The sequence below is a fragment of the Egretta garzetta genome, unplaced genomic scaffold, assembly GCF_000687185.1.
Source record: "Egretta garzetta isolate BGI_Z169 unplaced genomic scaffold, ASM68718v1 scaffold91, whole genome shotgun sequence".
Classification (NCBI taxonomy): domain Eukaryota; kingdom Metazoa; phylum Chordata; class Aves; order Pelecaniformes; family Ardeidae; genus Egretta; species Egretta garzetta.
This window is the reverse complement of record NW_009258661.1, coordinates 375,863-392,378: the sequence shown is the minus strand read 5'-3', so window position 1 is coordinate 392,378 and position 16,516 is coordinate 375,863. Positions and strand designations below refer to the sequence as shown.

The following is a 16,516-nucleotide window of genomic DNA, read 5'->3' as shown; positions in this document are numbered from 1 at the left end:
CTGAAAGCAGAAGCAAGTGTTTTAAAATTAAAGGTTCAGAAAACACTGGAAACATTTAAGAATCTTACAAAGGGTATCACCTTATTGCAGTAGACATTAAAATAAACAGATAAATAATCCCTGTATTCTAACATTAACCTCCTGCCACTGGATGGTGTCAGAGAACTGTAAACAGAATCCCATACACAAGCTATCAAAATAACCTGCCCTTCCCCTACACCGTAGCCAACTGAGGAACGGTGAAAATTCACAGGACTGAAGGTTACAGGGCTTTTGTTGCTGCTGCTGGGGTTTTTCTCTTTGGTTTTTGTTCATTTGCTTTTTTTTTAAACTTGACTCTTATTAAGGGAATGGCTTTCTGATGAGAAAAAGAATTTTTTTCCTTCAGACAGATATTACTGTCATTGACACTCCATGGAGAAACAAGAAAGATGTAATTTTATCAGTAGATACTTTCAGGCTTTTTAATCTAAATATTCTCTTTCTGAAACAACCTCTCTGGCTGTGTACATGCAATCGCTCACATTTACACTTCTACTGCCTTGAAATCTCTGCTTTCACTAGCAAAGCAAATCTAGTCAACTCATTACCTAAAAATCCTAGTAATAAATATTCTAAGCATGTTTCTATAAATTATAAGATTATACCAGCATGTATTATTACAAATGAGTCAAGAGGACTGCATAGGTTGAACAAAAACAAACAAATAAAACATCCCCAACCATACTCCAACAGGATTTTGATAATGTTTATTTATTCACTTGCACTCTCATGAAGCCATTAGGAACAGGCTAAACTGCCACTGCTTAATGCTGATGGCTGGAGAGGATGCCAGACTCCGCAATGCCGTATCTAGCTTTTCAGGTAAACAAGATATAAGGGGACAAGACACAGTTATATACATTTAATACATCCTAAGGAATAGAAGACTAACATAGAAATAATCTGATCTACCCCAAACATTCCGCTAAGACAAAATATTTCACAATATGCAGTACGCCTGGCAATATTATTGTCATGAACACATTGTGACCATGTTACATTATCAATAGCAATGGTTCAGCTTTGATATGCTACACATTCCACCCCACCCCACCCCAGCGTGGATCCGGGTTCTGTCATTTCTGCTAGCCCACAAGCTGGAAGCTCATAGCCTCTCAGGTCTCAAAGACAGAGGTATTGGAGAATAAGGGACAAGGTCTGAAGTTCATCACTCGCTAACCTTCAGTCAACATCTGATTTGAGGTTTAGCTAGGCATAAGCTTTAAGTAACAATCTTTAGCTAGGGAACCAATGCAGTTTTGGTGGCTCACACATTTTGTAGCTCTTGGCTCTGCAGTCAAGAATAAAACCACCTGCACTTTTAAAATTGCCTCATAAGAGACAATTAAATCCTTTCTGTCCACCCCATTTGCCTTTTCTGTCTTAATCCTTTCCCAAAGGATATTTTAATCTTTTCCCCTGCCCCATGTTTACATCCAAACTGGGAAAGACTCAAGCATATTTAAATTTGTGCTGAATGTTTAAACACAAGATGTCTGAATGTTGGTATGAATAAAGTTCTAAAGGTGACTTTACAATACCCCATTCTTCTCTCTTGATAGGCAATTTGGGATACTAAAAATCACAGGCACACATACTAAGCCATACTTTCGAGCAAGATATATAAATTTGAGCAAAATTGCACTTATGTGTAGAAGATTTCTGAATATACTAAAAAAATCATTAGATTCTGAAGAACACAGATGATCATGGAATCACATAGCTGAAAACAGAATAGGAAATTCTGGATTCAGACATTTGAATAAAAGCCAGCTTGCTTCTAGCTGTGTTTCAACATACTAAGTAGTTCTAATTCCTCCCAATTCTTCTTGCCCTATGACCACAGAAGCAGGAATTAATTTCTTGAAAGAGAGAGAATGTAACATTTCTAGCATAAGAGAGGAGATCTGATTCACATTTTTTTTAATTCTTTCCTCTTTTTAGCTAACTCTTCACTACATAAATGAGAAACAGGGTTTGGCTTCCATTCCACACTCCTAGTTAGTTTTCACAAAACTTAACTGAAGTACAGTACACTTTAAAGGGGAAAAAGTGTGCCTAAAGCCAGCAGAAGTTAGCTTTCTACATCTGTAAAAGATAAATTTGGAATATGTGGTTTCTCCATTTGTCCACGAGCTTTTTAAACAACAATCCCGCGTCTCAGCTGGTGAGTTCTTTACTGATAAGGCAAGTAAATACATGTAATTATAAAGTCACCATTTTGAAAGAGGAGAGTAATCCTTTCCTTATCCACTGGTAAAACAGCTTGTAATTATTATACAACTGAGAACAAAGATTTGTCCACAGAATCCTGCTAAATCAAGGCAGATTTGACTGATTAAAACTCTAGTCATCAAGACATTTGTATTATAGTGCATGCGGGCAAAGAGTCTTTAAAGTGCAGGTCACAAATCTGTTAGATTTATGGGCATAAATCACAAACCTTCTGTTGGAAAAATGTTCAAAATGGAAATCGAAAAAAGTGCTTGTCCCTTTTTCTCCTTTGGAAGTGTAAAATGTTATTGGTGATGTTTTAAAAAGTCTTGGGTAGCCTTATTACTTCCACAGCACTCAATTTTTTAGTTCAAAATCCTTGTATGTTTGGATAACCCAGTGAGAGTTCAAAGAAGAACAAGGAAGATGATTAAGGATCCAGAGGGACTGATTTCTGAGGAAAAATTGCTTGGTTGAGTGATTAAGTAGGCAGAGAAAGCAGGAGTTACAAGCTAACAGTTTCTAAGTACAACTTCTGAAGGCTGTAAACATTATAGTTCTTCATTTAAGGATGAACTGATGGGTAACGTGAGGAATTAGAGAACGAATTAAAATATTTTTGAGATAAATATTATGCAACAGGGAGAGTTTACTGTATTATACTGGGACAGAGTTGCCTAAGGAAAATGTGGCATCACCACCTCTGGAGTCACAGCTAGCCTAGGACAAGCACTATCACAAACCTAGCAAAGAGTAAGCAGCCCTGGGAAGATGACCAAGAAAAGATTAAAAAAAGATTACATGAAAATCTGTGTCAGACATCCTGAAGATTCAGCTTTGGCCTCTGTGGGTGAGGCAGCACACGACTCTCCTACAGGTCGCAGGCTCAAGAGGAGCGGGCGCCGTGCAGCCACCTCTGCAGGGCTCTGTGCAGTCCCCAGGCAGAAGCACTCCTGCTCCACACCTTCTCTTCCAGACAAACTCCACGGTGCAGCACCAGGACTCTCCTCATTCAGCCCAGGGACTGCCTTCTTTCTTGCAATCTCTCAGAAGTCACGTTTTTTAAAAAAAAAAATAAATAAAAAAAAGCACCCCTGCTTGTACACTATCATGGAAGTATTAGAAAGTACTGGAGAAAGGTCAAGAAAACTCAGCGGCAGACCTGGCAGACTGCAGTTTAAAAAGAGCAAGTTGATTTTTGTGTTTCTTTTATACTGGTTTCAAATATTGCAATAGAAACAACTTGCAACTGTCTTGTTCATAAAGCAAACTAATGGCTTTTCCAGTATCTTCACTTAAAAAATACCAGCTACAATAGATGAGAAGTCTTGCAGATCTGACAGATAAACTTTTTCCCAGCTATGACAGACAGGAAAAGTTTTTTTGTGGTGACAAGAAGCTGAACAACATTGCCTAGAGCTGATATACAATGAGATTTTATATTATGAAACTTTCCTGCTTCTCACCAACATCCATCAGTCTCTCCTTCATCCATATTAAACTATCTACTTACTTTCTTAAGGTGCTTAGTGGTGCTGCATCATCCAAAGAAAATTTTCGCAGTTTGTTTCTAAAATCCATTTTAGAGTATTTACATTTTCCTGCACTCACCACAGCAAAAGTCTACCCACGTTAAACCAAGAATGTACTCTGGAAAGTGTTCGAACCCTGCAGTCAAATGCACAGCAGAACTTTTACAGGACAAAATTGCATGTTGCAGGCTGTGGTCTCCCCTGATGTGAACTATGTATCATGTGTAACGTAGCATGAGAATGAGGGATGGGAAAACCTGGCTTTCCCATGAAAGGCAAAACAAGTACCCCCCTAATCAATGGGCTTTCATGGGTAACCTGCACCTTCATCAGCCCTTGGGTGTCTTCAGAACTTTTTTCCCTCCCCCCTCTACCATAGTGCTAAAAACCACCTCATTGCTTTGTACCTCAGGTACACGAAGGGATGCATTTCCTCCTTTCACAACCAATGCTGATAGGACATTTTATGCTCTTTACACCCACCCAGACATGAATATTGATGTTTCTGAGGAACAAGCCTTAAAAAAAAAACCAAAACAAAAAAACCCCACCAAACCACAAAACACCCCAAACCAGAAAACCCTCTATTTTCCAAACCTACTTAGCAAAAGAGAAGTGGTTTAAGTTTACAAGGATTACGTGCTGATTTCGATCAAAGCCCTTTTTCATTCAATGGCAGAAGAACCACCTCCCTTCCTCCTTCAGGGTACTTCTCAGAAATTAGAGTCAGAAGTCCACATCCACTGCCATTATATGAAAGCCAGTAACTGCCAAAGAGCGCTCGTCCTTACCTCTTTATTATTTTTTTGTTTCCACTTTAACAATGCTGAATGTACTAAAAAAAATATTCCTTACCATTACCAAATCTTCTGTTTTTTAATGGATTTTAGCTGGACTGGATATTTGAGCAGAAGAACACGTTACAGTAATCTCTGTCTCACAAATACTGTTTCTAACATCTTTCTTTCAATTACGAATTGGAGTAAAGTTAAGAAAACTGTTGCTACAGGAGAAATGGAATAATAATTGCATTCAGTAAGAATAATTTGAAAAAGAATTACCTTCCAGTAAACAGAAACTTGCATCAAAATTATTTCTATTTGCAATGCAAATGTTACAAGCAAAACCATAATGCTTTCCTTGCAAAATTTCACTGCTTCAAGCACCACCAGGGACCAGGAATTCAGAAATATGTAAGGACAGATTCTATGGACTTCAGGTCATGTTATGGATGAAGAATTGGACATATTCTTATTGTGTGGGACTAATCTGTTTAGAGCTTAGAGATCAAAGAAAACCAAAGTGGCTTACTGTGCACCTGAGGGACGATTTTTGTCTGAAACCATTAGCACTCACCTTCCAGTCTGACCACCAGAGGTACTTTCAGCTCAAGCTCTCGGCAAGCTTTGGTAATTCCATTGGCTATGATGGCACAGTTCACGATCCCACCAAAAATGTTTACAAGTATTGCTTCCACCTGTAGGAAAGGAACAGAGTAGGAAACAGATGAGGGTTTTGTTTAGGCTTTGTTTTCTAAATAAACGCAGGTAAAACATCCCAACCAGGGTACAAATTCCTCTCCGTCAGGCAGGTTCTCACTTATGGAAGGTACAAGCTTCACCTCTGTACTCAGAGAACTTGATTCTATTGTTTCTGTAGTGTGTAGCAGTGATTAATAGCCTTGATCTAAACTGGCATGGTAATTAATGTCATAAACACATCATTACACATAAAAGGGGAATTTCTACTGATAAATATAAAGAGATTGAACAATCTATATTTTGTTGGTTTTTTTTCTAATGTATTGAATAATCATCAGAGACTGGAGCTCAGAAAACAGTGTATGAATGTGCGGATGCACATGCAATGAAATATTCATGTGGACACTTCACAAAACAATCTGGATACGCACTTTATCATAAGCAGTCCAGAAGAAAAGGCAATATACTTGCCCTGACTTGATAAAGAGGAGTAAAAATCCTTTCTAATTAACAAGGAGAAGCATGTAATGAAGAACATTCATTACAACAGATGAATTGATAACCTCAAAAAACTGCTATTCATCAGTTTCTGGAAAGTGAAATTCCTGCACCCAATTCACAATTAAATTACCTTTCACAACATACAAGACATTAATACATACAAGATATTAGTATGGTTTCTTTCCACTTTGTAAGGTAGTATAATATTGAACCACGGCTTATTAAGTCAAGGAGGACCCCATACGGATGCAGCTATGCTGCTTCTCATTCCATAGCGGGGCTAATCCACAGCACTGGGGGTACTCTACAATAAGCTTCACTGGGTGTCACAAACAAGCTTTGCCAGAATCACATTGACTCAGAAGAAGACAAGATAAAGAAAGGATTAGGTTTGAAGGAATGAAATATCACTGGATTTCACTTGTGCACGATGTCAACCGCAATTATGCCTAACTCATTGCACAAGATGAACAGATTTGCTTTGCCCACCTTCAGGTAGCCAGACTCATACCAGCACCAAGAAAATTCCCTGCAGTCACGCACGTTTATAGCTCTGTACAATCAGGTTTACTATTTCTCTGCAGACAAAACGTGACAATTAACTCCTGTGATGTGCAGTCACACGCACAGATTGAAAGCTCACCACTGTTGGCAATGCTGCCATCCACAATGCAGCAAAAAAAGAAAAAAACCTCAACAAATACTTTGCCTCCCACATGAAATCAGCTCACCAGGATCCTTCAGCAGCACCCCAGAGAGCAAAAGCATCCCTTACTGTAAATATATGCTGTGTTTCCACTGCACTATAGAACTCCAGTGCTAGCAGAACAGCCGTAAAATGAAGATGGCAATGGGACTACCTTGCTGACATCTCTCTCATCACCTGCTGCTGCCCTCAGCTCCAAGACTTTTCATGATGCCACCCAAAAGTGGCCAGAACAGTTCCCACCCAACCACACAGGACACAGTGCCATTTTCTCCTCTCAAGCTTATTAGACACCAAATTGTTCACCTAGTTTTCCAGTGCTGATGTGCTAGGATGCTGCCTGCCCCTGCTACTTTTCTCCTCTTACTATTTGCAGTGGAGCCATCCAGTTAAGATTTGCTCGCTCTTCTGAGCATCCCGATACTATAAACAGAATTCTTGTGTGTATTTTCAAAGCACAAAACATCTCTAATGCTATACAAGTAGAACAATAATTAAAAGAAACTCCCTTAAAAATCCTAATATCCAAATTTCTCCCTCTGAAATTAGGCACTATGATGTGCTACACACGACACCAACGGCTCCAGTTCATAGAGCCTGCACAGTAACAGCCTGCCTATGGCTCATGACGCTGCTTCCTCAGCACAGGCAGAGCGCACGAGGTGGCAGAAGGAAATTAATAATCCAGTTAAATCAAAACATACAGTTTAATTGATTTTATAACTCTTATGGTTTAGACATGGGCCAACACTTTAATGTCATGTTAAATGAATGCATTTACCAGTCAAGGGCTTTCTGGATATTAAGTTGGTGATGCTATTGCAATTATTTATTTCACCTTTGCATTGCTATATAATCCTTAACTTTGTAGAATCTACCAGCAGTGAAACCTTAGACAGCCCCTTCTCTGCCCTGCTCCTACTGCCTGTTCACACGCAAACATTCTTGGTGTTAGGAGGTAAAAACACATGAAAAAAGATTGAGCCCTTCAAACTCTTATCACATTAACCCTTATTGTAGAGAGGTGTTTATGCAAAGCATTTTGATGCTACAATATACTAGTGATGTATTCCATCAGCAGGACAAGCCACAGACACTGTTCCACCCTTTCTAATACCAGCTCCTAATTCAGGGACATTGCACCAGGCATGTGACAGATCAACTTAACCAAGTGTGTTTACATTATTAGAGATAAGGAGGAGGATTTTATGCCCAGTACAGATATTTTAATTCCTAATGCAGACATTCTCATTTAAGGATCTGCTTTTCAGCTTTCAAGCTGAATTCTAATCAGGTCTTCTAATCCATTGGCAGTAAAAAGAAAAAAAAATGTTGAAGGAAATTAGATGCAGCTTGGATAATTGATGTTTGTATGCTTAGCTTTAATAAAAATACACTGTTAAATTAGAGAGGAGTCTAAAAGGATTCAATCAATAAGAAACTGAATCAGGTAGAGAATTCAATCTTGGGTTTTATTGTAATCTTCCAAATAAGCCAAAAGATCAGTCCAAATAATGCTGAGATTCACTTTAACTCCACTGAAATCTGTGAACATTGTTTATATATGCTTCTGTAGCCCGACGAGATCTTGCATTTCCAGCTGAAAGAACTTTAACATTCAGACCCAGGAGACAGATGAAAAGGTTTTCAGTATTTCATGTGCACAGAGAATGCACAATCTCTGCATTATTTAAGTCTATAAGAAAAATAAACCTCCCATTGCATACCAGAACCATTACATACTAACATGCTCAGAATCTAATGCATATGGACTATTAGACAGATTAAGTAGAGGGCAAACTGTCTACATACAGGACAGGTTAAGTAGAGGGCAACTGTCTACATACAGGACAGGTTACTTGATAGCATTATGATTCTAATAACCATTTTTACCCAACAGCACACCTTAGAAAATTATTTTGTATTGCAGCAACATTGTTAAGGAAACCAAAGTTAGCAGTATATCCACGGGTTAGGTTTTTTCCATCCACCAAAACAACCAATAGATGTGAAATCACTACCAAATGTACTCGCAAGTGATTATAGACTCCTCTGGCGAAATAAGGGAGCCCACAATAGCATGAAGACATCTCCATCAGTAGTGGTACCAACCCGCAGTCTGCCAGGCCTAAGCACCGGTGCTGGGAAGCACAAGCGATAGCAGCTAAGCGAGTGCTGCGTTATCACTGCCTTTGTGCTAAGTACTGGAACACCCATTAATCCCACAGCTCCTAAATACTCTGTGCACCCATATGCAGACACATAGACAGCCTTTTCTCTCTTCAGGTAAGAAATTAGATATATTTATGCATAGCTATATCTATATAAAAATCCATGTTGCTTTATTAATAAAACAAACAGTTTTCATTTACCATGACTTTTTGTTAAAGTGAGCTTTGACAAAGCCTGCAATTCTGCTTTGAATGTTTGGCACCAAAAAAACCCCACCCCAAACAGGTGTAGTTGTACACTAACTAGGAGATTACTGAGTTGTATCTGTATCGTATTGGATCACCGACATAATCCACCAGGCTGCCAGGTTCCACGCAACTAAGGGTATTTTACGTACAGCAGAAGCAGCTTTAGCATACCTGCCTGCACTCTAAAAAAGATATAGTGTGTGTGCATTTACTATATTTTCTTCTTTTTTTTTCTTCTCTAAAATGTTCTTAGCCTTAACAAAATGCACACTGACATCTGATCATCATATGCTTAAGGATTAATCCAGGCAGCACCTATAAAGCATTCCACCTTTCCTACAGCCCATTTATAAATCTATACACAGGACGCCTCGCTGTCTGCAGCCGCTGCATTCCAGTCTGCTGAACATCCTTCAGTCTGCACTAACACCACAAATCCTGCGCACAAAATTAAAGAGGACAAAAAGCCGACACTTGCAAGTTGTTATTTCTCTTTCATTTTCCACCTTTGTTATTACCACAGAACAATTACATCAGGCTTAGGATAACAATGTGCTGTAGCACTGAACGATGGCAGACGCTTTATGCAAGGTAAAGCTCTGAATCTCACATAAAAGAGAAATCCAGATGAATGCAAAGTAACTTAGGCTGAGGTTTCATAATCATTTGAAGATGATCGAAGTACGGGCAGCCACCAAAGAAGCTGTCGTGCTTTCCTCCTCCCTCCCCCTGCACATGAACGCCCCTCTCCTGTGCTCCTATTAGCACCCGAGCCCTGCAGAGGCCAAAGCAGCTCCTGGATCCGACTGTCCAGAACCCCTCCAGCGTGCTGTTAGGAGCAGGGATAAGGTGGGAATGTGCCAGCCAGCTGTGAAACCGCTTCTTTAGCTAATGCCTTTCATGACCAGAATGAATATTAGTTATGTACAAAAATGTGAGGCCAGAAATACAACTAGAGAACTGTCCAATAAAAATCAACCCCCAAATCACCAAGACCATGATTGTACAGCACAGATCTCTTCTGAATACTATTGGAAATGTACAGTGGAACTTAAGTGTGGGTTTTGTTTTTTTTAAAATGTTTTAATATATGTGTTATGAAAGAATATTTCAGGATGGCTGACAAAGATAGCTCAAACCCATAATTATTCCAACATTCAGATCCCTTTAATCAAAGTTCCTGCTAGTGTATTTTTTATGAGAAGCTCTTTCAAAAAACCCCCCACATTATCTCATCTGATGACAGCAGGAAAGATTTGCAACAGTTTTCCACCTGTTAGCAGCATCAGATGCACGCCTTGCAGTCGACTCTGTGTGCACCTCTTCCCTTACAGGCACACACAGATGCATGAACGCTCACACAGTAAACTATAAATATTACTATAAAGTTACCAATATAATCTCTGACCTTGCTGTAAATTGTTGATCAGAAGCTCAACCCTTTTAGTTGAAAACAAGCTATTCAACAACTGCCAGCAGAACTACACCTGCAGCAAATTAAAAGCTACACCAGCAAAGAACTTGCTTACAGTTTGCTTTGATTAAAATCTGAAAAAAAAAAAAAAAAAAATAAATCTGAAAATCTTTACATTTCAAGCTAACTGAATTCATTTATTGACCACTCCTAACTCGTTCATCAGCTAAAAGCGGACCCAGACAGTATGAAGCAGACTCTATTTGTCAATTTTCTTCTCCAGGATGCCACAGGTCACATCGACATGGAAGACAGTGGGTTTGCGTGGTACAGCTGGCAAACACGCTCCTGAGTGGAGGCTTCTAGCACTTTTTAAATAATGCATGTTTGAATACAACATGTACCATGTCTCCCAATCCTTCTGGTCAGTGGTGTCTAATTTTGTGTCTGCAAAAACATATTCTTTTACCAAAATAAACCATTAACTTGCCAGAAAATAAATAAGTAAAGCGAGCCAACAACATATTGCCAGGCATTTGTTTCTTCTCTTTCCTTCAACATAATAAACACCAGTGGAAGGATCATCTCTCGAATCACTCAAACAGCTCATAGAATGCACAGAGGCTGACATTGCGGGATGCTGGGACACAAGCAGATGCAGATGTATTCCCAGAACATGGAGGAGAAGTAAAGGGGCTGTAAGTACTGCAATCATGCACAAGCCAGACAAGCGCTCTCACTTAAGACTTTTATATACACAAACCGATCTTCAGAGATGGTCAGCACCTCAACTCCCAGAGAATCCCAGTTAAAAAAAAAAAAAGGGTATTCACCACTTCAAAAAAAATCAGATATCCAGGCTGCAGTTTGGCCTTGCAGAGGTCCATTGGCCTTCATAACAGTGATAGGCAAAAGCTTCTTTCTCACAGAGAAGATTGGGGGGGAACCTTTATCAACAGCAAAGCATCAGGAACCGCTGCAGTTTAGGGACGTGCAAGGCAAGATACACTTACATGAGCACAACTTTGCCAGGACTAGAGAATGCCAGGAACATATATTTAATTAGCTGCAGATAAGCAAGGAACATTCTCTCATCCAGTGTTTTAGTGGCTACACATTGCTTTTATTAGGAAAGAAATCCTCAGCATGACAAGGAGAAAGTGAGTCTCGTTGCTATCTGTTTTGGAGACACAGACACTGAGGCAGAGAGGTGAGGACATTTTCCAAACCCTTTGGAAACGGCTGAGTTTACCCGGATTAAAATGTTCCTGTGTCCCAGACAGGAAGGTAGGCAGCAATACTAAGAAAAAACCCAAACCACTGGGTAAAATGGGATGCGTATTTCTTCACTCTGAATTTAATCAGGTGCATAAAATGCTTCCTATTATTCCACTCGTCTTTATTATTCATTCAGTCAGTTTACAACATTTGTTTCAGTGTGAAAGCAGCAGATTATCTCCAACTCTCAATACAAGGTAATAAAATGTAATAAACCAAAGATGCCATACACTTGCTTCTTCACTCTCTATCTTTCTGCTCCAACTGGTAAGTCAGATACAAACATCAGATACAAACATTTTAAAATGTCTCTATATTATTATAACTTGGACCGCAGGTCAAATGTAACTTTTTCTTATCCAGTTTTGAAATATTACTCTAATTCTCTAGCTTTTTATATCAGACAACATTTATGGGGAAAAGAAAATTAAGGATTTTCTCCAATGCTGTTTTTTGGCCTGTATTTAAGGTTCCTGAGGAATGTAAATCTCAGCAAGAGTGAACACCCTGTTTCTGCTACACCCAGTTGTTGTATGTTAAGGCCCTTTCTGGAATGGCTGGCGAGATGGCAGTATCTGGCCTGGGTACCAGCCCAGCACTGGGGGAAGTCCTTCCAGCAAAGCGGCTCCTTTGGTGCCATGCAAAGAGTCCCAAATACCACATTTTTGCGAAATCAAAACTTTTTGGCTCCAGTTTCTGATGTGCTAAAACAGCCAGCCTACAGTCTTCAGTCTTTCCTGCTTATAGCGGATTCAGGGTCTAGAACAGGATATTATTTTACTGGCTTTTGCGGCTTTGAAAATGATTCAGCAACAATCCTCCACTAATTGACCAGACCCAGATTGTGGCCCTTTGATGGGGTAAGAAAAACATGCAGGTGAGCAGGGTTCTATAGCAGGGAGAGCTCTGGTGTCCTCGGATACCAAAGATGCTCCCAGAATGGACCACCAGGAACATCTCTGTCCTGGGAGTTCGTCTTACTCCTCTGTAGCACTGACATAAGAAAAATATCAAGGGATCAGAGTTCATTAAATTAATGGTATGAGATGAATTGAGGACTGGCAGATTTCTTCTAATTTTCTCTTTGTGCACACAGAACCAAAGGTAGTTGCACATTTAGGTCTGATTTGGGGGATTTTATTCCAGAAAAAACAAGTCGCACCCATGCCACCACTCTTGTAGACATGTGCAGTAAGCACTGGTCACTAAGCAGGGAATTCATGCTATTTGACTGTACCATATTAGCATGATAACTTATAGATACCCTCCAAATCCTCTCATCCAAGATAGTTTATATAGTAGCATGACTGCAAGCAGTTCTTCCACAACACCAAAGTCTATTAAAATTGATCCAATATTTGCTGAATTTTGCCTCTGCACTTCAGATAAATTTCTCAAAGGCACATAGTACAGTTTCGCTAACATTCTGAGTGTCTGAAGTTCAAATTAGATGTTTGCTAAACAATAAACAGCTTTCTGAAAAATAATTTAGCAATGTGATCATCATTTAAGCAATGTGATACAACAGGTAGCACGTGTTCCCGTTATTTCAGCAACATGCTATGCCCTGGGGTGCATCTGTGTACAGTTTCATCATACTTTATGATGTGTGAAAAGGTATGAGGCCAAACGATTTTAAATCATTTGAACTCAAAAAATGCAATATTCCTCAAAAGAGGGAGTACCTGGAGAACATGGCTATATGATAGAAATGGTACTGGTGCAGTACACAATCCACAGCACGGGTTGCTGTCAGATGAATTGTTCCAATAGGAAGTTGCACTGGTCAGTACTCTGGAGTGTGTTACAGACACCTGGCGAATTACCAAACCTGATACCATTAAATGATCCAATCACAAATATCCACAGAAGGGCTTCACTAAACAGAACTGTTGATTTAATGACTAGTTCAAGTCTTCATGTTTATTTCAACAGCCAGTTAAAAACGTATGTATTATAAATTTGGAAACATTTTCAGGTGTACCTTCTCTCTACCTGTTGGCCATTGATTTGACTTTGACTTAAGTCCAGCCAGAATGTGCCTTACTGTAAACAGAGAGTTCCTTCATAATGCAGGGAAGAAAACAAACAAACAAAATCCCCAAAACCTCACCAAGATCTGAAATCTTGATGTGAATAATGTTTGAGGACCGCTAGTGAAGTTTCTGAACAAAGCACAACATGTCACACTAAAACTATTTTAAAACATTAATTTTTCTGTTAGTTTCTGGATACCTATCTGATACCTATGCAGCCTTCAAAAGGCACAAGGGATCCTACCCAAGCAGTCTATCTACCAGGAGTGGTCTGGGGAGACAGCAAGATTTGTGTGAATACAGCCACTCTCCAAAAGAAGGCACATCTATGTCTGATGAGAATACCCAGAGGTCTACTAGGTACCAAAATCTCATGCTTGTGCTCTCAAACATCTGTCATCCACTCTTTGGAAACAGTAAAAACTAATTTGTCCTGCAAGCTACTGAAGATATATTTGTTCATGGCACCTTTCTCTAAAGTATTTGGCAATGGCTGCTTTCAAAGCAATGGCTAACGCAAAACGAGTTTTGTCAGGTCTCTTAGCCCGGCAATTTTGGATCTCCCAGTCAGGACAGTAAGAATTATGCCCATAAAAATCTCAAGTACAAAATTAAAATGTCTTTTTGTGAACATGCTTGACGCTTGCACTTTTCTTACACTATGAACAAAAAAGGCCCCAAAACATAACAGGGGTGAAAAATAGTAACATAACCCTGAAAACGATTTGCAAAGGAAGCATCTGAACCAGTTCCTACAGACAGAAAAATGAGGTCCTAAAGGAATGGCCATGTATACAAAGTTAGCAACCAAAGAGTCTGACGAATATTGCTAATTCCCAGGAAGACAAAAAAAAAAGAAAGGGAAGTCAATCATTGTGACTTTGTATCTCTGCTCAGGAGAACAAGAAGAAAATAATTCTTAATCTTTAAAACAGATTTCGATTTTCTCCCCATCCTGAAAGCTGGGAACTCACATTACACGAAGATTTCACCTTCTGTTTGAAGAAGGCACAGGAACCCAGGACCTGGAATTTTAAGAGACTCCGCATGTTGAAAGATTGACACTGCAGGACTTCACAGCACCACAGTCATCTGTCAGTTCTTTTCCCCATCATTATGTGTTCAGCTCTACACTTTGTTTTGGGTAAGGGACAGGCCCAACTACCACTTTTCAAGCTATCATGGCAAGGGATTTATTTCCTGAAACCAACAGTCATCAAAACCTATCTTTATTCCCTCTTTCGAAATAACCTTAGAAATATAAATACTATATTTATCTAGAGTATCAAAATACTAAGTGATTGTACCCATCACAAGGGAGCAAAGAGATGAAGAACAGTTATTCTTCTGCTCTAGAGAGACTTGGGATCTTCCGATTTTGTCACCTGAGAAACATCTCTGATATGTATTCCCCATGCAGAAGAGAATGAAATGTTACAGAAGCTCCTATCTAGGTCACACTGTTTTTCTTACTGAGACAATGGGAACTTTTAAAAAAAGAATTCTGTACTTCAAGAAGCTTAATTAAAGTATAAAAATGCATTGTCATGGGTACATATACATCTCTGAAATCTCCAAACAATTAAAATATCTTCTTTTATGGTAACACTGTAGTCATCAAAAACCTGAATTACTGTGCTTATTAGGTTCTGAATTACTACCACATAAAAATCAGCTAACTATTAACATGTAAGTAAATCAAAATGGAAATAGTAAAACTGAGAAAGGTACAAAGAAGAGTGACAAAGGTACTGAACAAACTTTGTATACAGAAAAACTAAATAAACTAGGACTTTCCACCTCAGAAAAGGAAAGCTGAGGTGAGGATATATAGCAAAGACTGCAAGTAGCAAGAGAAAAAGGAACAGGGTGCAACCATTTTGTACCTAGTAATTTTGTGGCTCAGTCCTTAGTTTTCGTAATGCCAGAGATGGTGAAAATACAGAAGAGGTCCTTTTACTGTTATTTTTAAATATAGTATATAGTTATTGTGTGAAACTCATTGCCACAGAATATTGCTTATGTCAAAAGCTTACAGGAGTTGAGAATATACAGTAACAAATGAATGGGAGGAAAGCCACTAAAGACTTGTAAATACAAGGATATCAAAGATCACCAGAAAGCAGGGGGAATATATCAGGAAAGAACCCTCATACACTTGTCCTCTTGTGTTCTTCTCTAGGAACCTGCTTTTGGCTTCTACCAGAGAAAAACACTTAGACCAAGACAGATCCAAATCTTATTCAATGCAGTTACATTCTCCCATTAAAACAAAAAGTATATCCATCATTTCTTTATTACACCCTTGCACCCCCCCATCCAAATTAAATCACAAAATAGTTAATGCTTGAGTCATAAATTCCTTTATCAGTTTCAGTGATTTCAATACTGTCTAATCTCAGCAGTTACCACTTAATACCATTGAAGAATGTGGCATTGGATAAGTGATCAGAACGGGTGATTTTGATTACTTCTCTTTTCATTCTAATACAATTATTTCCTTGCTCTTTCCTATCCTTTCAAGGATAGGAGTCTGATCAGAAGATGGGAACTGAAATCCATACCTATGACTTTGCACATGTGGGAAGCAAGCTTAAGAATAGCTTATGTATGCCCTCTTCTTCTTGCTTCATCTAGCGCGCTCATTAAACAACTGGTGCGCAACCACAGGGAGAAGAGCTGCCAGGGACATACCAAGCCCCAGATGGAAGACAGTAGCGAGTAGAATTAGGACACTTCCCTCCCACCTTGCTAAGCTCAGCCTGCAGCATTTCCCAACCAGCAGAAGGAGATGTGGGGCAGGTTACTACCCATCAGCTCAGACTCTTTTCCAGTCTGCACCAGCAGTAGGTGACCATCAGGACTTGCTACCACCTAAACATTAGTGAGAAC

General features: G+C 39.2%; 1 protein-coding gene across 1 annotated transcript in view; it reads right to left on the bottom strand.

Annotated features, from left to right (window-relative positions):
- The window catches only part of SUCLG2 (succinate-CoA ligase GDP-forming subunit beta), a 127,168-nt gene that overhangs the window by 2,888 nt on the left and 107,764 nt on the right, over positions 1-16,516 (bottom strand). The window contains exon 10 of the mRNA XM_035903835.1: positions 5,145-5,265. Coding sequence (XP_035759728.1) covers positions 5,145-5,265 — 121 coding nt within the window. The remainder of the gene's footprint in view (positions 1-5,144; positions 5,266-16,516) is intronic.